Source organism: Alligator mississippiensis, chromosome 4, assembly GCF_030867095.1.
Source record: "Alligator mississippiensis isolate rAllMis1 chromosome 4, rAllMis1, whole genome shotgun sequence".
NCBI classification, from domain to species: Eukaryota; Metazoa; Chordata; order Crocodylia; family Alligatoridae; genus Alligator; species Alligator mississippiensis.
This window is the reverse complement of record NC_081827.1, coordinates 66,694,055-66,716,837: the sequence shown is the minus strand read 5'-3', so window position 1 is coordinate 66,716,837 and position 22,783 is coordinate 66,694,055. Positions and strand designations below refer to the sequence as shown.

General features: G+C 46.7%; 1 protein-coding gene and 1 long non-coding RNA gene across 2 annotated transcripts in view; both read right to left on the bottom strand.

Moving 5' to 3' along the window:
• The window catches only part of LEMD3 (LEM domain containing 3), a 67,397-nt gene extending 57,552 nt beyond the window's left edge, over nt 1–9,845 (bottom strand). The window contains exon 1 of the mRNA XM_019491299.2: nt 8,298–9,845. Coding sequence (XP_019346844.2) covers nt 8,298–9,768 — 1,471 coding nt within the window. The 5' untranslated portion in view covers nt 9,769–9,845. The remainder of the gene's footprint in view (nt 1–8,297) is intronic.
• Nucleotides 9,846–16,698: 6,853 nt separating this feature from the next.
• LOC109284540 (uncharacterized) overlaps nt 16,699–22,783 on the bottom strand; it is a 39,093-nt gene continuing 33,008 nt past the window's right edge. The window contains exons 4-5 of the long non-coding RNA XR_002092034.2: nt 22,263–22,398; nt 16,699–19,013 (exon numbers count right to left, since the gene is read on the bottom strand). This is a non-coding gene — a long non-coding RNA (uncharacterized LOC109284540). The remainder of the gene's footprint in view (nt 19,014–22,262; nt 22,399–22,783) is intronic.

Here is a 22,783-nt window from a genome sequence, read left to right as displayed (position 1 = left end):
TGCCTCTGCAGCCTCCCCCCTCAGACCCAGGCTGCGTCTCCCTGGTGTTGGGGCTTGACTGTTACTGGAGGGCTGTTGTCCTTTCCATTGGGCAGGGAGCCGGGGAGGGGCTGGTTCTCACTTGCTCCCCACATTGCTGCCCCTTGGCCAGCTGAGGGCTCCCTGAGCAGCAAGCAGGACAGGGAGGGTTGGGCCCCCTCAGTCCCAAAGTTACTTTGGTGGGGAGAAGGAGTGCTTTGCTCAGAGAAGCAGCTGCACCATGTCTCAGACAAGCTGATTGTATGGGAGGGGTAGGAAGTTATGTCCTGGTGAAGTGGCTGCAAGGGGTTTCCAGCCCTGTCACTAAGTCCTGACACCTGGGCTGGATGGGCACTGCACCTCATGCCACAGCATTTCAGCTTTCCGCTGCTCTGCCCCATCCAGAGGGAGCTGGGATGTTTCCCAGCTGACAATTGATGGACCAGTTTTGCTCCTTAACCCTGTGTGGAGCGATGCAGCAGGCAGCACAGGGGCCAGGGAGGGTACTGGCAGGGACCGAGCCCAGCTGTCTATGACAAGCACAGGAGCAGGGAACCCCTGCACAGGCAGGTGAACAGGGATGGATAGGGAAAACCCAGTCAGCTGAAAGCTTGCTCCCACCAGGACGTTCCAGGGCAGGGCATGTCCTAACCATACTGAGCCACTCCCAGCATGGTGACAATGAGGGAACCTACCCCAAGCCTGTGTGCATTGTAATAGTGGGCAAAGGCGCTGCTGCCTGTGACTCAACCTTGTGCACACACACGCACCTTTCATTTCACATTTTCAAGCTAGCAGCCTCTAGATCCCTACAATATCACTGTCTTTTTTCACCTAGCAGCCCTATTTCCACCCTTTGACACCTTATGAGAACTACTGTCCAGAAAAAGCCACAAGCTGCTACTCCAACCTGCATTATATGCACTTAATGTCTTCTTCTCATAAGACCATAACAGAAGTCCTTTTCATGTTATATGTAGAGAGCAGAGAAAAACAGGGCCCCTAAACCTGCTTATCACATGTAGTCAACCTCCAGTAAAATAACTGCAACAATGCCTCCTTCAGTTATTTTTAAGTAAAATAAGAAACCACTTCAATAAGTTGCTCAAAAGGACTTGTTAAGTGAGGGAAAGAGCTCTTAAAGAGCTGGTGGCCCACCTCAAAGCAAACAAGTATCTGTACCACTGAGGAAGACCGATGAAAAAACTTTGTTTTAAGAATCTACTCATCATTATTAAAAAATCCTATACCTTTTCAGCAGCTCCTCAGTTCTAACTTCCCACCATTTTTGTTGTGTTTTTAACACAGGGATCCTACAGAAGAAAGTAAAAGAATGCCCTAGATTATGCCAAAGCACCCAAATGACCAGGGTAAAAAGGAAGAATAAAAGATGGTATTTGGTAACTAAAAGGAATACACTTAAGAAAAAGTTTCAAGCTTGTTACAGAATATTTTTCTGCCTTATCCATGCTATTTAGCATTTCTGAATTACTACCAGTTGTATTTTTAAAATATGACACCCCTTTTTAAAGCATGCCATTTTCTTTGTGCCAACAAGAAAACAGATTTGAAGAGCATATTAAAGAATCTACTGTGGTATATTCACTTTTCATTCCCTTATATTTCTTACATCTGTAAGGACACTACACCATTCATATGATCTTCCCTTAACAACCTAATAACTTTTGGTAGTGTTCAAGAGATGTTGTAGCAGTGATGGTCCAGAAAACATGAGGGGCAAGGACTCTTGTGCGCAAGATCTTGTCCTAGACCAACAGCATGGTCCCTCAACCCTGAAGAAGAATGCACTACATTAAAAAGCTTGGCTAAATCTAATCTCAACCATGTGGCTGGTGCAACAGAACAGAACAGAATTCTGGTGCACCAACCAGAATCTTTGCCTCTTGCTAATTACTTTTGCCATTTAAAAGAATAGCAGACTATTTTCTTCTCTCATCAGGATACATAACAGCTACTTTGCATTCCAAGCAAGCTACCGCATAAACAATCTTTGCTCCACATTTCATATTCAGTTCAGCTTGGCCCCTTTAAAAGTAAAACCTTTTTTTTTTTTTCTTTTGACATTCATCCTTTTTTAGGTCTATTCATTTTTCTGAATCAATACTAGCTCGAGGGATGTGAAAAGTTAAATGTTTAAATTATAAGTATATGTATACTGGTAACGGGGGTTTAGGTTGTAGTCGTGATGGTCTAAGGACATAGGCAGACAAGGTTCCTTGGGTGAATTTGATATCTTTTATTAGACCATCCAGGAAGAGCGCACACCAACTGCTGAAACTTCCTTAGCCTGATGAAGGGTTTTTGAACCCAAAAGCTTGCTTAATAAATATTCTCCAACTATTTGGGTTGGTCTAATAAAAGATATCAAATTCACCCAAGGAACCTTGTCTGTATACTGGTAACGCATTCCTGGCTAACATTTAGCCTTAGATGCAGTGTGGCAAGGAAGGGAAGCAGCCCCATGCCTCAGGAACTAAAGGGGACAGGGCAGGCAGAAGGGGGAAGGGAAAGGGAAGGAGGAGAAAGACAGGTAGGGACTAGTACCCATAGCTAGTTTGCTCCCTCCACTTGGGCTGTGTTGTCTAGCAGGTATTGTCGTTGGCTTCCCTGCAGCACGGCAGGGCAAGCACTGGCCCAGGGCTCTACAACTCCTCCCCCCACACTAGGTATATAAATTAAACTGTTAACACATAATTAGAGGAGGTTAAACAGATCATTTTTAATTATATTTTCATCCCTAACTGGCTCATTTGATTCCAACCTATCCAAACTCCAATAGACAAAAGTAAGATCTTTAGTTCTGTAAGCACGAAAAAAAAGGCAAATGAAAATAAATGAATTTTAATTCAACTTCATAAATCAGAGATTTCGTGAGGTAAACTTCAATCTCATCTCTTGGTAGAAACCGAACTGATGTATGAAGGAACCAGCATTTTCTGATCTCAAAATGAGTTTAAAAAGAAACTGATCAAAGTTAAATGAACTTACTTAAACACTAAGTTTTTTCACAATCCTACTCTCCACCAATAGTGGCATCATCCCTTCTAAATCCACATTATTCAAAGTAGCAAATCATCACAAAGACAAGATGATGATCTATCAAGGATCCAAGTTCCCAGCTACTTAACACAGGACATACCCCAATATTAAGACATTCAGTTTTCACCCTGCTTCCAATTCTTCAGTTCAGGGGTACTTAACCTCTGGCCCGTGGGCCAAAGCCTGCCTGAGGGACTCTTAGGGATCAGGAAATTTGGCAGTAGGAAAGCAGTGGCAGTTAATACTATCCCACTATCAAATTGCCAAGCCCTCTGCAGTAGATTGTCGCTTGGTCACACCATTGGGCTCCCCTCCAAGCACAGCCACATCCAGGTCAGGCCACATGCCCCTTTGCCCCTGCATGGCTGGATCAGCCAGTTCATGTCGTGTCCCTCCCCCGCCCCTTGCAAGACCAGGCCAAGCCCTCTCCTCCCCTACATAGCTGGATCAGGGCTGGGCTGCCCCTCTCCATGTTGTCAGATGGAGACCCACCATGCCCCAAGATGCCAGATCAGGACCACAAGCCGGATCAGGCCTGCAAACAGACAAGGGAGGCACTGCCCACGTGACCTGCCACCAGTTCATAAGTTTAGTCCACTCTCGCATTTACCAAGAGCTTTATATATACAAGTCTTCGAAGCTTATTTCTTAAGAGAAAGTAATCTGAAACTCAACTCATATCTACAGTTTTAAAAGTCTCCTACTAGCACCAAGTTCCTTTTATTATTGTAAGGGGTCTCATCCTCATTGTTTGCAGAGGTATGTACCATGTTTCCAATATGCACTGAACCTGTTTAAAGCACACTTTTTTTTTAGCCTGCCAACAGAAACCTCACTAAGAACTCAAGACTTATATGCTACTGATGGAGGTCACATCTGGAATTCTTATCTGGATTTCCCATTTTTTTAGTATGAAGTAATGAAACAAGTTAAATCAAGATCAGCAGTTGAACTTTAAAGTGCTTGGCACTGTAATCAAATGCTAAATATCTATATGTATTTACAGTGTCAGTCAGATTACTAATATTACAGCAGTTCAACAAAAAATATTTCAGGAGTTATAAGTTGCATATCTAGTTCAGCAAATAGACATGGAACTTTCATTCTTACTTTTTCACGTTTGGGAGCTAGGATTCACATTTTCCTGAGACCGAGCGCTGAAATCTTACAAGGGAGTGGAAGACAGAAAAGGATGCACTGTGAAAATTAATTCATGTTTTAAGATGTGCCTTCCAAAGGTTAAGAATCATTGTTTATCCAGATGAAAAGCTTAGTTTGGTAACATGGTAAGTGCTAAATGTTGAATAGGTTAAGTATTCTAAACTGAGCCCAGACATACATTTTTCTATCCCAGGGCTGACTAACTTCTAATCAGACAGGGGCTTCACACTGCACCCATGGCATGGGCCTCATGCCGGGGCTGCAAAGACTCCCTGGGATCCCCAACACATGGGCAGTGCAGCCCCTTTGCCATGCAAGTGGTGTAAGCCCCCGCTACTCCCATCATCATGGGATCCTAAGACCCTGGCTTCTACAACAGCAGGAGAAATGAGAGTAGTAGCGGCCAGATGGGAACCCATTGGCTCCACATTAAACCCCCACAAGCCAGATTTGGCCCACAGGTCAACAGCTGGACAGCCTTGTTCTATCCAATGAAAGACAAAAAGAGTATCTTGAGTATCTTGTCTAATTAATGTCCTTATGTGAAGAAATTTATATTCAGTGGTGTCTTCCTTAAAACAAAAACTTGGGGCATTTCACTTGACCACTTATTTTACAATATGCTCTGACTTCAAACTGTTATAATAAATATGTTCACTATCAACTTCACTCAAGCATAGTGCAACTAGATTTGAAATGTTTCTGTAACAACACAAATGGCTAGTTACCAGTGATTTTCAAACTGCAGCTATTAAAAAGCAAACAAAAAACTGCATTTGATGAATAACTAAAGGTGTTACCCAAGCCATGTTCCATCATTTTTAAATAAATGTATCCAAATCAGCTCTGCCATTATGGGGAGGTGGGTACATGGTGTACCCACAGAACTAAAGGAGCCAGAAGACAGCATAACTGAACCTAAAGAGCCTGATGCTTTGATGATTTCATCAGAAATTTGATGATTTCCTCCCCTGATGCAGCCAACAAAGGAAGGAATGAAAAAAAAGGAAAAAGCAGCTGCAACTTAGAAGCTTAATAGTATCACTGTAAGCCTAAATTATCAGCAGCCTGGAGGCTGCCTGAACTAGGTAGCCTAAGATTACTTTCAGTTGGTTTGTTGTCCAAAGTCAGGGCTGTCAAAGACATACGGCCTACTGACCAGATCTCGCCTGCAAAGCCCTATTATCCAGTCCACAGTGCTGCTTGTGAGTCTTGGACCAACCCTGTATCTAGCATGCAGTAGCTCCAGCCCCATGTGCAGAGCTGGGGGCTGGTCCAAAGCACATGCTTCATGCAGCATCTGCACCAAACTTGCCGGATCTAGGGCTGATCCAGATCAGGCCCACGGACTGGCTCCACGTGCCACGTACAGCACGTGCCCTGGCTCCATCCCCACATGCTGCATGTGCCCTGGACCAGCCCCATGTTTCCCAAAGCTGCAGAAAGGGAAAAAAATATGTAGGGCTGACTTCATATTCTCTGTTGGGCAATGGTTCTCAGTGCTTTTTGACTTAAAAAACCCCTCCATAATTCTTTGAAATTCAGCAACACCCCACTTCAAAAACTAATTTTTTTCTTATGGAACTTATCTTCCCCTACTCCATGGCACTTTCTAAGGCTCTCACAAGGGGATACGGCACCCTTAAAAGCATGACAAGGAATGCTGCACAGTGAGGCAGACTAGGGAGCTTGGGAGTGGGTCATTACACCCCTGAAGGAGGCATCTGTCCCTGCGAGAGCTGGTTAATGCCAGGTGCCCTGCATTTTCCACTGTCTGTCCCCTCTCCCACTCCCAATCTGCACCTAAGAGGGTAAGCATAGTCCCCACTGGTGATGCTGCTCCTCAGGGGACTTTCATGTCTACCTACCCCAGCAGCCTCTCCCACCAGCAGAGCTTGGGAGAAGGAAAAAGAGTCGCACAGAAAAGCATGACTCCACAGCCTCACACCCATCTGCCCACCCGTGACAGAGCACTTTGGCAGTCAGTGCCAGACTGCGGCAGGGGGAGGGCAAAAGTGGAAGCTCTTGGAGAAGCAGCCAAGGATGCCATTTGTCCCCGAGATGCTGAGGCAGGCATGGGGAACCCAACAGGTGAAAAAGAAAGCATTTACCTCCTCAAACAGGGTCCAGGTGCCATGACTCTTAAGAGATCTCATGACACTTCAGTTGAAAATCACTGTCTTAGGGGTCTGCCCCCTCACTGAAATACCTGCAGTAGCAGACTAAGATTTCTGCTTCCTTTGTGCCATCTAAACAATGCAGAAGAACAGGACCCGCCCCCAAAGAACTTGCCTTGATGCTGAGCGTGCACATCAGACCACTGTTCTAATTTCTGTTTCAAAATGCAAGTAGTTTTTTCTCCCCCACCCAAATTTAAGGTCTGAAGTACATCCATCTTTCCACAACTAGCTGTACAGTAACTGACAAAGTTCTCTCTTTAGCATATTCTGTAAAATTCACCAACTACCTAACAATGCCAGTTAGGAAACGCACCCTAATATGGCAAGGAACCATTCCATCAAAATCCTCAGAATTTATTTATTTTTTCTTTTTTAAACACTTCAGTGGCTATTGTAATGCTCACTGTCATTTAATAAAAAGTTGTACGTTTCCAGCCCAAAGTGAACGAATCAAGTATTGTCCTCCAGACTTAAGACTACTCCAGCATATCTGCTGCTCACAACTTTCCAAACAACACAAGACTGGACAATTTTTACTGAAGCTCTTCAGAGCAACATGGAGTCTGACAAGGTTGTCAGTATTCTGCAGCTGCTTGGGAAAACTATTAGCTGAACAGACCCCCAAAATGGCTCAGAACTGATCACAGAGTAAGTTCTTATTTACAGCCAGGAAACTAATGTTGAAGGGAAAGAAAGAAACTCACCACCCCCGCTTCCAGCATCCAGTCTGGGGAAGGAATACAACTGCATCAGACAACTCTTTCTTGTTACAATTACAGCATATAGTATGTATTCTATTGCCTAGTGCCTTGAATTGGTTCCCCTCTCATCAAAAAAAGGTAACAGCGAGTACAGGGCTTTGATCATTAAGTATCACTTGTTCCAAAGGTACACGTAAGCCTCCCTTTATGATCACCTGTTCAACACCAGCTAAGTTACTAAAGACCAGAAATTACTATCTAGCCAGCACTCATTCCCATAAGCAAGCTTCCTCCATGTTTAATTTCTAATGAGTAACTGTCCAAAGGAAAAGGGAAAAAATACATATCACCAGAGTTGACATGGACAGGTTTCTTGCCTATTTCAGAAAAGCCAAGACCTCAATTAGCATGAACCACCACCCTTAACTGGGACATTTCCATTTTTGTACCGCTTGTGAAGAGAGAATGGCAAGTTTCTATATATATTTTAAGTCACTTGTACATAGTCAAGCAGTCCAAGTAAACCTGATAGAAAGCACAAAGTAAAAACCTGAGAGTACATCTTTAGGTGACAGCCAACCTTAACTAAGTTTAGACCCAGAAGTTCTCTGCTGGAAAGCACCACACCTACATGCAGTCTTGCAGCCCACTGCATGATCTTTTTTTTACTGTACAACCTTTTCAGTCAAAGTATTATAATCCAAATCAGGGTTAAGCTTCAGTCTTACCTACTTGATCTGTTTTACCATGTGATAGCTGTGAGTTTTAGTCCTGGTTGGGTCAAAAAGATCCAAAGATAAACTAACCTGGGAAAACCATAACAATATAAAGGCCTTACCCTCCTGGCTCTTCTACTGATCTTTCAGAAGTACTCTGCGTGGTCAGAAAACATACAAAAGCCTATTGTGAAACATGACAGAAAAGCAGGCACTGACAGATTACAACAAGACACAGGACTCTGGATTTATTCCTACTTTGCCCCAAACTTGTTGCATCACCTAAAGCACTTCACCCAAGTAGAGTTCCCAAAAGATAAACCAAGGCTTAGATATAGCATAGGTATTGGGAAAATTATACAGGAGAGCAACAGGAACAAGATATTACTTAAATGTAAAGTAACATTTAGTGGAGTATGCCCTCTTGCAAAAACCCGTCTTAGCCTTGACCTAACACTTACTGTTAAGGTCCCCATCCTCGGGGACTCCTGATCCCCGCATCCTCAGGTATGTGAGTCCCAGTATCAGAAAGAACAAGCAGGCAGCAGTTAGGAGGAACATGGACAGGTAATGTGCACTGAATCCCCCAGTGGTGGATACTTCCTCTCTCTTAAACTGCTGAAGAAGCTCCTCCTCCGGCTCAGAAAGGTTTCGCTTGTACGTGTTTTTCAGGTAGGTGTGATTGGAACCCGTGTGGTTGGTGTGATTGAGTCTAAAGGAGGCAGTGGCTGCAGCACCAGGGGGAAGGCTGTTGGTAGCCGAGTAGACCCTGGGTTCAATGCTGTAGCCCCCGGCAACACCTCCAAGAACGTGATTATTGGCTGCTTTCCTCATCACGCCCCGAGGGTCAGGGATTTTCCCGCTGTCCATGTCCACCAGCGGGGGCAGGAGCAGCGCGGGAGGGGATTTCTTGGAGAAGCCGCTGCGGTGTCTGGCGACAGCAGGGCTGGAGTCCAGATTTTCACATCCGCCTCCCCCCAGCGCCGCCGCCTCCTGCTGCTGCTGCTTTCTGCCCCTGTCTAGACTCCCAGCAGCAGCCACCGCCTCCGCCCTGTCATTCCCGGCGATTACACCAGCGCCGCCGTCTCCTCCAGCCCGGTCCTGGCCCGTCTCCATCGCGGCTGTGGCGGGCTTGGCCAGGCTCCGGCGGGCCCGGGGCTGGCGGGCCGCAGGCTCCTCCCTCACTACCTGCGGCTTGGCCCGCGGCCCTTCGTCCCCCTCCTGCTCCTCCTCGTCCTCCGAGTCCGAGTACTTGTCCCTGCCGCCGCTGCAGCCCAGCAGCTGGCTGCCGTTCACCGCCCGGCTCTTCCACCGCTGCTGCTGCTGCTGCTGCTCGGTGTCGTCGTCGTCCTCCTCCTCCTCCTCATCGTCCTCCACCTCCTCCCTAGGCCCTGAAGGCTGTGCCCCGGCAGCCGGTCTCCGAGCCGCCGCCCCCCACCAGGCGCCGGGCTTCCTGCGCGTCGCCTCCGAGGGGCAGCTGCTCCTGCCGCCACAGGCGCCGTGGGGGGCGGCGGGCCGCAGGCCGCGGCCCGGCGGGGAAGCCCGCTCCCGCCTGCCGCCGCCGGCCTGGGCCTGCGCCGGGCTCCGCGGGCTCGGCTCCGCGTCCGACTCGTCCGAGCTGAAGCCCAGCAGCACCTTGGCGCCGCCACCCGCCAGGCCCGGCCGCTCAGCGCTGCCCAGCCGCGCCGCCATGGCAGCGGGCCGCCCGGGGCCGCCACCCGCCCCCGCCGCCGTGTTGTTGTTGTTGCTGTTCCGGGTCTTGGCGGCGCCGCCGCGGGCCCCAGCCCCGGCCCGCTCGTCCTCCCGCAGTTTCTTCAGCTTCTTCAGATAGACGGGCCGCGTGCTTTCGGTCACGGGTCCCGGCGACAGCCCGAAGCGCCGTAGCTCCGAGAACAGCTCCTCGTCCGTCAGCTGCGCCGCGGCCGCCGCCATTTTGCCCTCCCCGCAGCCGCCGCCGCGGCGCTGCAGACCCACGCGCCGCGCCGCGCCGCGCCGCGCGCCCGCCGGAACTGACGCGTGCGCACTAGACTGTGGCCTAGACCCGCCCGTCACCCGGCAGCGCCGCGCGCCGGCGGGACTGGGGCGGGGGGAGGGGCTGCAATGCGGAGGGCTGAGGGGAGGGGTCACGTGACGTCGCTCTGCCTTGGAAGGGGGGAGGGGCGTGAGGCACGCAAGGACTCGTCGGCGTTTCTGCGGCCCAGAGGCGCATGCGCGGTGGCTAGCAGCGCGCGGGCCGGTTTGCAGGCTGCAGCCCCCCGCGGCGCTTGTGCGCCCCCTGTTGCAGGGGCGCGGCGCCGCGGGGCAGAGCTCCCGAGCGTCCCCGCCCACCGGGCACGTGCAGGACCGGCCCTCCATGCAGGGCTGCCCTCTGCAAAATTACATGTTTAAATTACATAGTGTTCCCCATTTGCACTGATAAATTCCCTGATTTTTTTTTAAGTCATTCGGTTTTTACTTATTTACACCCGTTTTTCAGTTCACATCCGTGTTAACCAGCACGAATGGGGAAGGGCCCATTCCCCACTCGTGCTGGTTAACAGGGAGGTGCACTGAAACACGGGTGGTGACCGGAAGCTAAAAGTGCCGCTGTGCCGGTTACCCGAGGCACGGGGGGGCTGCATGTGGGACCAGGAGTTGGAGGGGTGGGGGTGGCTGCACGGGGTGGGGGCTCCCGACTGACCCCAGGCAGGCCAGGCCGCAGGAATAGCTCCTAGGGTGAGCAAGTCCGAGCCGCACCCCAGTGGCTCCACGATCGGCGCTGGGAGCGCTGCGGGGGCAGGCAGGAGAGGCTGGCCCCTCTCCCTGCAGGCACAGGCTCTTCTCAGGGCAGGTGACAGCCTGCTCTCACGCCGTACGCAGATCCTCCCGGGGGGGCACGTAGCAGCAAGAGCTCTGCCCCCGCACACCATATCCACCAACAGCTTCCCCGGCTTTGCTCCCTGCTGCAGCTCTGGGAGCAGCCTACCAGCTGTGGCGCACCCCTTCTCCCGCCCCTTCCCTAGCCCCAGCCTTCCTCCCTCCCTCACTGCCAATTTTTCCCTGATTTAAGATGATTTTTTCCCCTTTTCTTCCTTTTATCCCAATTTCATCCCAGGTTTTATATTTTGAAGATAAACCCTGAAAAATTCCCAGTTTTTTTTTTTTTTATAAACACTGAGAATGTGGAACACTAGAAATACATAAGGACACAGAGGAGGCGGCAGCGCCTGGGCAAAGAGCTGCCTGTGTCACCACACACCTGACCTGGCTGCTGCTCCTTGCATAACAGGCCTTCCTTCTGCTAGGTTCAGAGGGGCTGAGGCACCCTGATGCCTGGCAATGACTCCAGCAGAAAGGGCTCCCTTGGTAGCATAGGGGCATCCTCTGCTCTCTGTCTCTTCCAGCATGTTGTGCCATCCACTTTCTCAGGGTGCCGTTCTCTACCTGTTTCTCCAGTATCCGTAACAAACATTTCAGCTGAGCCGAAGTTAGAGCAACTTTGAGGTTTTTCTGACTGACACTGAAGAAAAGGTAAGGCAACGATGTCTTGAAGGACCACATGGCCCAAGTGAGCAGGGAGCAGTTGTTCACCAGGTCCCAGAGTACTAAAACTAGGGGGCACCTGCCAAAATTGGTAAGGGCCAGGTTTAAAACTAACAGGATAGTGTCTTTCTTACACAGCACGTGTAACCTTGTGACACTCGTTGCCACAGGAGGTGGTGGAGGCAGACAGGATAACCAGGTTCTAAAAGGGACAGGAGAAATTCATGGATCTGTTAATGGCTATTGAACAGAATGGTTGGACATATTTTGTCTGGCATCTCTAACCCAAAAAATGGTGGATGCCAGAACAGATATTGAATAGCGGAGGGGTTTTCAACCTTTTTTAGTCTAAGTATCCCTGGTGGCCAGATGCCGAGCGTGGGAGGTGGAGGTTGCGCGTGGCTGGACACTGAGCGGGGAGGTGGGGATGGCACATAGGCAGGCAGGGACAGAGCACTGCCACTTCCCAGGAGCAAGGCCAGGGCAGGGTGGGGAAGCTCACAGGGCTGGTGTGCGGTGGCAGAGATTGCTGTATGCAAGCTTTCCCACCCCGTAGAGGGCTGCCGCTGCCCTAGCCCAACAGGCCCTGCTCCTGGAAGGCAGTGGTGCTCTGTCCCCTCGCCTAGAACTGGTACAAGTACCCCCAGGCGTACACAGACCCCTGGCTGATATCCCTTGGAATAACGGATAGATCCCTTTAGAGAGAGCTGGTTCAATGCTCTCCCTCTATTGCATCCATTTTTGCCACTGGGCTAAATGGACCGTTGGTCTGACCTGATATGGCACTTGTTATGTTCTGATGAAGCCATGTTTCATAATAGGCATCAGTAGTGCCAATAAAATGAGAGAGGCAAGGATTTTTTTTGTCTCGTATCTTTTATTGGACCCACCATATGTTCAGGATAGACTTAGGCAAGTTTTGGAATGCAGTTTTGCATTTCCTTCCAACTAGGCCTCATGTGGAACAGAAAAATTAGTCCTATTTTTCTTCTAAGAAGAGCCTTTCCATGAAATTCTTATACAGCTGAAAAGCACCATAAAAGCTTTAAGTACGACTATGAATATATTCAGCAACAGGCAACACTAGCTAATTGCCATTCCAACTGCTACAAAGTGGAGGTCAACCTTTATAGGAGGCATGCCACAAATTAGTTTCTCACTGTCCCCAAGTACCACTCTGATCCCCTTCCCTTGCCTAATCTGGTTTCTTCAGCCTTCCTACCTGCCACTGTGCTCTCTGCTCCCTCCCTTATCTGCCAGAAGCCAGACACAAAGGCTGCCTGTGCCACATGTGGCACCTGTGCCAGAGGCCGCCCACCCTTGGGCTACAGAATCCATGGCTTCCAACATTCCTTCCTTCCTCCCTCCTGTTATAATAGAGGCTCACCCACAAGTTTGCCTGCTCTATGAAACATAGTGGAAAGGAACGTGATCCTGCAACCTCAGGATTTATATGTAGCAATAGCACTGGCCAGCCCAGCAGCAACTAACCCCAATCCAAAGATTATTTGGCGCAGCAGTAAGGCATTCCATTGTTAGATAAGGCCAGTTTGATTTCATATCTCCATTACATGACCATATGATGTCTTTAGGGTGGGACAGATTCAATTATCTTAAGCTGTACTGTATAGCCCTTTTGCATTGATGAGACTATAATAAAGTTTGCTTAGCCATTGTTAACAGGAAGAAATCAAGTGGTATAAAACTGGTCACTTTGACCAACTGATTCAATGTCTGTCTGAAACTACAGAAAGTACAGACTAACTAGGTCGAGCTGTCAAATCCTACATATTTATATTCCTCTTTAAAAATGAAAAGAGGCAAAAGTAACATCAGTATATTTTTAAAATATTATTTCATGTATAAAAGCGGTGCTATTTTCATCATCAACTGAAAATTCTCTCTCTCGTTTATTTTACATCACATTTTGACTTTAAGGGAGTAGACAATGAAAAACAGAATTTATTGTTAGTTTTAGAGACAAAAGACAATTGACTTCAGTACACTTAGAATTTCAACCAGTATCTTAGTAGCTATATTATCTCCTCCAGCCTTCAGATCATGTTTATACTCTCCAAAGAATGCTTATGCTTTTCTCTGCTCAGATTAAATCAATGCTGGTTTGTAAACCTCACAATAGAAATGTTTTTAGTATAAGTTTGTACAACTACCAACACATTGGGTCCCCGTTCTATTTTTGACAAACAGGTTTCAATGATGCCTACCTGAAACATTTCAGAATTATGAATCAGATTTAAATGACTATGATGTTGGCTTAAAAACAGACATTTTAAAAGTAATAGTTATTAGACTTCTTTGTATTTACCTATTGGTTTTCAGGGATTCAAGCAGGGTAGAAGAGGAATGCATTCAGATACGCTACTACTGAGCAACCTAATAAGTAAAGTAGGGTCTGGCCTTTTTTTAAAAAAAATAAAAGCAGCATCTCAGTCTGAATGCCAGCATGATGTGGATGCAGGATCTAAACAGTATTGCCAACCTCAAAATCAACCAGACTTAGTAACATATAAAACAACATTTTAAAAGTAAGGTGATATTTTAACATTAACTATGTATATCCAAGAACGATGCTTTGGAAATAACAGCAAATATCATAATACTGATGATAAAACCATGACACTTGGCAGCAGTGAATAAGTCTCCCAGCAAGCAATGATAAAGGGATGGGAAGACAAAAATCTCAAAAATCGTATACAAACAGGGCAGAGCATGAGAAACAGGAAATTTAAATGTACAAGCATTTTATTTATTGTGATGAGTCCTAGCCTCCTGATATTTTTGTGGTGAGACTTCCAAAAATACTTCTGTTTCAGTGGAGGCCTATATATGGAACTACAGTTTTGCAAAATATATGCTATGAGAGGCGTGATGCACAGCCATTAAGTTACTGACAAGAATAGCAAAATCTCAGAAGCAGGGCAAAATCAAAATACGCAAGTTCGGTTCCCCATTTCCTGCCACAGCCCCATAACTACTCTGGCCTAAATTGCAATTAATCATTTTTGCAAATAATATGCTTTATTTTTATTTTGGGGCGGGGAGTGTTTGCAAACTGGCTCCTGAAAGAAAGGAGACCTAGTTAAACCCAGACTACAGATCTGTCCCAGAATTTAGACTCCAACACATTTCTGCTTTGCAGATGACCTTCAGAGTATTAGATTTATATTTGAACAGGCACAAATGAAACTGAGTTTAGTGGTGTTTGGGGATATTTTTTCACATCACCACACCACTACATCACTTGTTCTTAACCTTTTACACTCAAGGCACCCCTCCATAACTTTCTTGTATTTGGCAAAACCCTGGTTAAGATCCACTGTAAAGTCTCAACCTATCTACTTTATCTCCAGGGTGCCATCACCAGGTGGAACTACCCTGCATACACATGCAGGTCTAAAAAGCGGCAGTAAGGGCCAAGCTCAGCACGAGTAAGTGTACCTGCCTGGTGCTGGGCAAACTCAGGGACTTGTCAGACCTGGGGATCTCCATCCCCTACAAGGGGATCAAGATTCTCAGGGTAGAGTTTGACCCTAAATTGAGTGAATGGAAGGCATGGGAAAAGATGGAGGCCAAAGTGAAACAGAGGTTGGGACATGGGACATGCGCCACCTCTCCATGGGAGGACATGTGGTGCTCGTCAAGGCGTTGTTGCTACCAGTGCCCCTTAACGCTCCACTGGTCTTCCCCCCAGCACAGTATGTCACCCACAGAATCCAGAGGGCCATATACATCTTCTGGGGATCCAGATAGGAGGAGGCGGCAAGGAAGATGCTATACAAGTCCAAGCAGACCAGAGGCAGGGGAATGTCAGACATCCTTCTGTTCCTCAGGACCAAGTACATGAGCCAGATTTACAAGCTGCTGACTGGACCAGAGACAAAAATGGCCTGCTTCAATCATCAGATACCATTCAGGGGACCTGCTGAGACAGTGGTGTGCGTACACATTGCCCAATGGGAGGCCACAGACCATGGAGCAGCCGTGGTTCTACAAGGTCCTGGAAGAGTTCTGGAGCAAATACGACCTGGTCAAAGAAGCCCCTGTGATGATGACCAACCACTGGAAGATGCAGGAAGCATCTTGCAAAAGTAGAGACAAACTGTCAACTGTGGACCTGTTTCCCAGTGACAGCTGCCAGGCTGTGGGAGCAAACCTTCCACAAGGACCTACAGAAAGAACACAGAGACTTAAACTGGCTAACAGCCCACCGAGCACTCCCCTTGCAGGTGCTGAGGCACAGAGAGGGGGCAGGAAAGCCAGTCCAGCTCCCCCAAGGAAATCTGCCAAAGCAGAGCAGAGACCATTAACCACCTCCTGTGTTTATGCCAAGGAGGTGTGGATGAAGGTAAACTAGTTCTGCTGTGTGGTGGCAGGGGTCAGGACCATGACAAGAGAGGCAGCGCTGTATGGGAACCTGACCACACCTATCTATATATAGAGAAATATATTTTTGCAAAAAAACCCCAAACAGACTGATGGGCATGCAGGGTAGTTTATCTCCAGGAGGTGCATGCAGAGTCAGACAGGGAAGCAGCTATGGCAGGAGTGCTCCTGCCTATGTTAGGTTTTTCTCCCTCCTTTCCACACTGTGCTCTGCTTCACTCCCCTGCTCCATGGGCCGACAGTTTGTAAACAGAAAATGCAGAGTTCCTCTGAGGGCTGCTGTCTACACTGCCTATTTACAAACTACCAGCCAATAGGAGGGTGGAGTGGAATAGGGGAGGGGCTTAAAACCTAATGCAGGTAGGAACATCCTCTCCTGCTGTAGTTGCCTCCCCATCTAGCCCCTCAGGAAAACAGGTGCAGGGGGCAGTTCTACCTGGCAGCAATGCCAGCAACACAGCATCCTTGAAAGAGTCTTACAGTATCCTCATTGAGAACCACTGCACTATGCTATTTGTTACAATTTAATACAAGGGGGGATCTGTCCTGGACTGGTAAGTCGTATGCAAGCCAAAATTGAAGACAGTGGCCAGTAGCATAACTACAACAAGGTGACAAGGCCAACAGCCCTGGTCACTGACTTAATAGGGGCTGTAAAATAATAATAGCTACTGCAGACTGGTCATACCACCAGCAGCTGGGAACTGCTGGTGCCCTATCCATTGCTGCTACCAAGGGCACTGAGCTGCCCTCTTACACCTTTGCAGTGGCAGAGATATATGAAAAGCTTTGTATAGGGTTTATGATTCTATGGCTGACTTTAGCCAATGCCAACATGTTCTATATGCTTACAATTATCTAATTCATCCAAAAAGTTTGAACAAAGAATATAGGATATAATAGAAATAAAAATGATATCTTTACATTCTTTTTATTTTAAAAGTTGTGTGCAGTGTTTTTCATATTGTTAAGCTCTAATTTCCATTTACTCCACGAGTTAAGGAACCCAATAAAATACACATAGTACATTAATGCTATAATTTAAACAAGTGCTAGTAAGGATATTCAGAATGAGGCTTGCCACTCTATACTTAAATCACATAACTGGGCCTTTGCAAGGCATAACTTAGGTATTAAAAATACAGTCACTGTTATTGTTTGTATCATAGTAAACACCTAACAGCCTGAACTAAGAGCAGGGCCCCACTGTGCTTAACATTGTACAAAAAGAAAAAAAAATGGTTTTTCCTTAAAAAGTTATATATATGCCTTTGTCATTTCTTATCCCATCTCCTATGCAGAGTACAGTAGTGCCATGTATCCTTAGGCATGAGTTGGTGCACCCTTATGAAATAACAACATAACATAGAAAGCTTCAGCACATATTCTCTGCAACACAAGCAACCAGGAGCCACTCAAACCTGCTGATCTCTTCCCACAGAAAACTGAGTCAAGTTCAAGACCTTGATCCTTATCTCCATGTAATTCATATCCAGGCCTCAGCAAGTTTAAAAAAAAAGATTGCCAAAAGGTCTGCAGTGGAGACTGTGGTCAATAGCTTTGCTTCTCAGGCTTAGTAGGACTTTCTAACCTGAAGGAAAAAAGAGCTTTTGGGTGGGAGACAATCAGAGACTAGTCAGGGCACTGCCTTCTTCTAGAACAGTGATGTCACAGGGTGCCATGCAGTGTTAGCACTGTCAGGTGTACAAACATGAGCCACAAGATAAACCAAGAGACTTCAAACAGGAATCCATAGCATTAAAAACATTCTGATTTGTTCTGGTCTTTCTGTTCTTTGCAGACAAGAAGAATTTCTCTGTTCTTTTTCTATAGTTAAAAAAGTGAGCGAAAACTAAGTGCTGGCATTTTCTGTGGGGTACCTCAAGTCTACTGAGGCATGTCTTCAGTCTAAAAAGGTTGAGAACCAGTGTCCTAAGAAAGTGGTTTATAGCAAATCAGAATTTCTTTGTACTGACTACAGTTTCCAGCCCCAGCATCACACCACCAGTGGTGGATTAAGATTTCCTGGGGCCCTGGATAAACAGACAATTGGAGGCCCCCTACCAGGCTAGGGCAGGTTCCCTCTGAGCCCACTGGGGGGCTGCAGCCGGGCCTGCCAGGCCTCTTCGGTGCATCTGGGGTGAGCCAGGGGGTGCAAGAGCTGCTGAGGTGAAGGCAGCCCCAGCCTGACCCACTCCTGTACCTGGCAGGCATCATGCAGCTACTTCCCCAGCATCAAGACATGGGTGGGGGCTAGGGCAGGACATGAGCTCTGCACTGCCCCCGGCTGCCCGCCTTCCCCTCTAATGGCTCTGGCGGGGTGGGGCTGTCTCAGCAGCACTAATGCCGGCAGCTACCCACAGACGGCAGAGAGTGAGAGCAGGAGCAGAGCCACCTATGGGGTCTCCTGGCAGCAGACGGCCCCGGGAACTTGCTGGTGCCCACATGGAGCTCTGTACCTGTCCCTAGCCCCTGGCCATGACCTAGCCGGAAGGGAGAAGACACATGCTGCCTGCCCCGGATGCCCGCGGCCAGTATGCCTGCCTGGGCCATGCTCCCCCTGGCATCTCTGGGGGACCCTGATTGGCAAGGGCCCATGCGCTAATCCACCCCTGCTCAGAGTGTAGGGTGATGTCTTCAATCACACATTGTAAGTGGAGATTTGGTTTCCTTTAACCTTATTTTCACTTTCTTGGTAGAATTTAAAAACAAACAAAGAAAGGGAAAAAAAAAAACAAAACACACATCCCAAAGAAAAGTCTCTCCAAACAAGGCCAAAGATTTGTCAAATGTAGAGATCTTGGCACTTTCATTATCTGGCTATTGCTCCCGGAACTCATGCAGTGCATCCAACTTTGTCATCATTTCACATTATTTCTTCCCCTTTTGGCATCCTGCAATGTTCTGGTATTATAAATTTTTATAATGGATGACTCTCTGGGGGTCTGAATAACCCATTCCATCCCTCCATTGAATCCACTTAGTCTATGAAGTTTTCTTTATTGACTTTATTAGATTTAGCATAACCACCCTCCCTAACTTTTCTTTTTAATTACTGTCAAAGCAACCAGTATTCACTGTAGGGTATGTGAGCTGTGCGAGTTGCGCAATTCAAATGCAGTGCAAAGGACATTAAAATACCATCAAATGTGCCAAGAAATGGCTGTTTTCATTCGGCTACTGGCTCAGTAGTTTGGTCTGACTGCAAAGCAGAAGGCTGTTGTCTGTTCACTGTTGCATCTGGTCCTGTTCTGTAAAAAATAAAATAAAATAAATAAACAAACAAAAAATCTTCACACAATTCTGGGTCCTGGTTTCTTAGCAAATCCTCCCTCTCTAGGCGGTAACATTACAATAAGCAATCTCAAAGCTACTTACTCTTCAGCCAACTTAGGGTTTGCATCTTAATCATGCTGTCCATTATAGACAAGGTGTAATGTACTCTACAGCAGTCTACTACACCTAAGTAAGACTCCCACTTTCTGTAAGAAAGCAGCACTGACTTGTGGGGATTCTGCAACCTGACTGTATACTCAACTTTAATTAAAATAATTCGCCTCCAGTAAAACTGTAATAATGTGAATACTAAAAATTCTGTAATCTGTAGCACATTTAATACTATACAGGTTGCTACTTCAAGCTGCCCAGGTTCCCCCAACACCTCCAAATGTATCAAGTAACCTTCCTCTCCCTTTCCTACTGCTTCAGTTTTCTCAGCCTGTATTTGTTAGTACTTTCTCCCTCCGTCTCCTGCTAGTCTGAGCTGATTCCCTGGATCCATCTACTTGTGCAGGACAAGCAGGCCTCTTAAATACATCAGACATGCCTACCAAAACTGCATTTGGGGCTGTTGAGGCTACTAGAGATTGAATAATTAAAATATTTAATTCCCCTTTCAAGGGAAAAATGAAGTTTAGCAGGCACAAGGCAAGCAAGGAGGGAGAATACAAACGATGGAATCTGACTGACTTTTGTTCACATAAAAAACAGGAATTAATCAGTGATGTTCAAAATGGAAATTAAATTAATGCTTTTCTATTGAAGGAGTTACAGAACACAATTTGTATATTGGGATCCAATGACTACGTGCCAGTAAACATTCTCACTGCCATTTTGAGGGATTCAGAACCTGGAAGATTCACAGTGGGATAGAAACTATGTGAAATTCTGGTCCCACAAAAGTTAACAGCTGTTCTGTAGTTACAGACTATCTGGTCTGTATTTATGCTGGTTCCACAATAGGCAGGAAGTAAGGGGAAAATGTGGCTGGACTGCTGTAGTTCCAAAGCCACATGATTTATAGATTATATTTTTCTCCTCTATGCAGCTTTATGCCAAAGGGTAAGTTATGGCCCAAAGTGATTTTCTCCTTCAGTTAGTCCATGCTTTACCATATACTAGGTATTGTTTCACATTACAACAGTTGCAATCCTTCCTATGTCCATTTCCCCACTTTATCACTGCTGAGTGTGCAAATGAAATGCTGCCTTTCCGCTTCTAAAGCAATGTGCCTACTATTCACTTTTCAGGCACTGGCTATGGTTTTACTGGGTCTCATGAAAGATTCTGATGTGCTTTTCTATTACTTTCCTAACAGACTTTAATTATAAATTTTAGCTGTAACTTTGATAGTTTAAGTACAGTTACAAACTTTTTTGGTGTGTAAGTCATAGAACACTTGATCTATCAAAGAGGCTTGTATGATCCCATCTTTACAGAACTGAGCTTTTAATTTGAAACATTTGACATAAGAACTGAAGGTTTTTGTGGGTTACTATATTCAACAGAAACTCATTCAGCACTCAAATATTTAATTCTTTTTCTGAGAGAGACCTGTATCAAATCTGCCCACTGTGGATATGTCCAGATGAGCAGGAATGTGTGCTTTGAGGTGCCACAAAATGCACACAGTGCATTCTCTGAACTGCATATTTGCAGCGTGGACCCAAAATTAAATACCAGGAAATCCCAGTATCTAAAAAAAGGCGTAAGAAAAAGCAGGGTGGCACATGTGGCTGCAGTGTGCACTGCCTGAAATAGTAGCCTGGCCAGTCAGGGCCACACTCTGGCTGCTGGCCAGCTCTGTGCAACCAGATCACTGCTGCTGCAGCCCAACAATGTGCCACTGCTATTTGTCCCCATGGAAACACATGTGGATGGCGCCCCATGATGCCCAAATTGTCACAAGTATTTCCTCCAAATAGTTTGAATATTCAACTCCCTGAACCTTCAGTATACAGTATATACATTTTATAATGGAGTAACTCTGGCTAAACAAAATTAGTATTTCCTTTGGTGTCCTAAGTAGAATAAAAAATAATAAGAAGTCAGTTGTTTTCCATTCTTCCTGTAGATTTTAGAGTAGATAGCAGCTTAAGTCTCTCTTTTGTCCTCCTTTACTTCCCTTTAATCTTCTATCATGCTAGAGCCTGTTTGCTTTTATTGTAGAATCCCTTCTCCACTTGGTACTAGCTCAGTGTTGATAAATATGAAATTATGCATAGTGGAAAAGAAAGTTTAAATTGATATTCCCTAACGGATTTTTAAATTACCTTTATTTACCCAAAACCAAGATGACTTCGAATTTAAGACTACCCCCAATAATTAGATTTTCTCTATATATAAACTTTATAAGTGTTATATTTTTCCATGTATAAAATCTAATTATCAGAGGGTCATCTTAAATTTGTCCCCAGCCTCTTGACCCCTACCCTTCCACTTGTTCTCTCTGCAGCTTGCTCCTCCCACAGTGCCTGTGCCTTTGCTGCCTGCCTCCTACATCCTCTGCCCCACACCTGCCACCCTGCAATCTCTGCCCCCTGACAGCCCCCAACAGCCTCTGTCCACTTCCCCCTGCATTTGCTGTCAAGCAACTCCATTTCCTCCCAGGGCACAGAGCACATGGAAGCTTTGGCCCCTGTCTGGCCATGAAGCAATGGCAGTGGCAGCAGCAATGGCAGTTCTGGCGCCAGGACACTGCTGTGTAGCTAGGCAGGGGCTGGAGCTTCCATGTGGTCCATGTCTCAGGAGGGAGTAGATCCAGAGCTGTGCCTGACAGTAAGCAGTGGGGAGGGCAGGAGGGGGCAGAGGCTGTGGGGGCCAATGGACAGGCAGAGACTGTAGGGAACATGTTGTGGGCAGGGGGCAGGCAGCTGCTGCAGCTATAACTCTGGCCGTGACCTGGGCTCAAGACCAGAGTCAGAGCCACAGTAGCTGCCTCCCCCCCCCCCCCCCCCCCCACTCCCCTTGGTACTCAAATCCAAGATAAGGGGCTTCCACCCCATGCTAAAATGGGGGGAGGGGGATTTGTCTTGGGTTCAAGTAACTATGATAATTGTATTGACCAAAAAACCCCCAAACCCCCCTCAAAATATCAACCCAAGTGATGGGCACACAGCTGCAGAAATGTGCAAGAAAGACTTGTACTCATTTGTACTCGCTTGTACTCAACAACAGTGCAAAAACAAAAAACACAAAGGCCTAAAAAGATGTTAACTTACATAGTAAGAATATGATAAGTGAAGAGTGTGGCCTCATCTGGAATACTCTGTGCTATTCCTCAAAATGACTATTGTAAAACTAGAGAGTGTTCAGAGAAGAATGATGACAAAGACTATCTGGATGGAAAGATCTTTCCTATAAAGAGAAATTGAAAAGATTAAGCACCAGATACTATTTCATTTTACATGTCCAAATGACATGTATCTAGCTGTATAACTGTGGTAGCAGATCTAAAATGACAAAATGTGCACACCCTGGCAGAGGCCCAGGGAACACATGCCCCCTCCCAATCTATGTGTGGGGTGGAGGCGGCTGCTGCTGTGCACTGGGCTTTGCTCCCTCCTGCAGCTGCCACGAGAGCTGCACAACATCTTGTCCCACATGACTTCCCATCCCATAGCCCAATAACCTAAAGTAAGCAGATCTAGGTTCTAGACCCCCCCCTTCACCTAGAAGGAGTTTGAAGCTGCATGCTAACAAACCAGACCTTAAGATAAGCAACACCCAGGCCCCTTTCCAA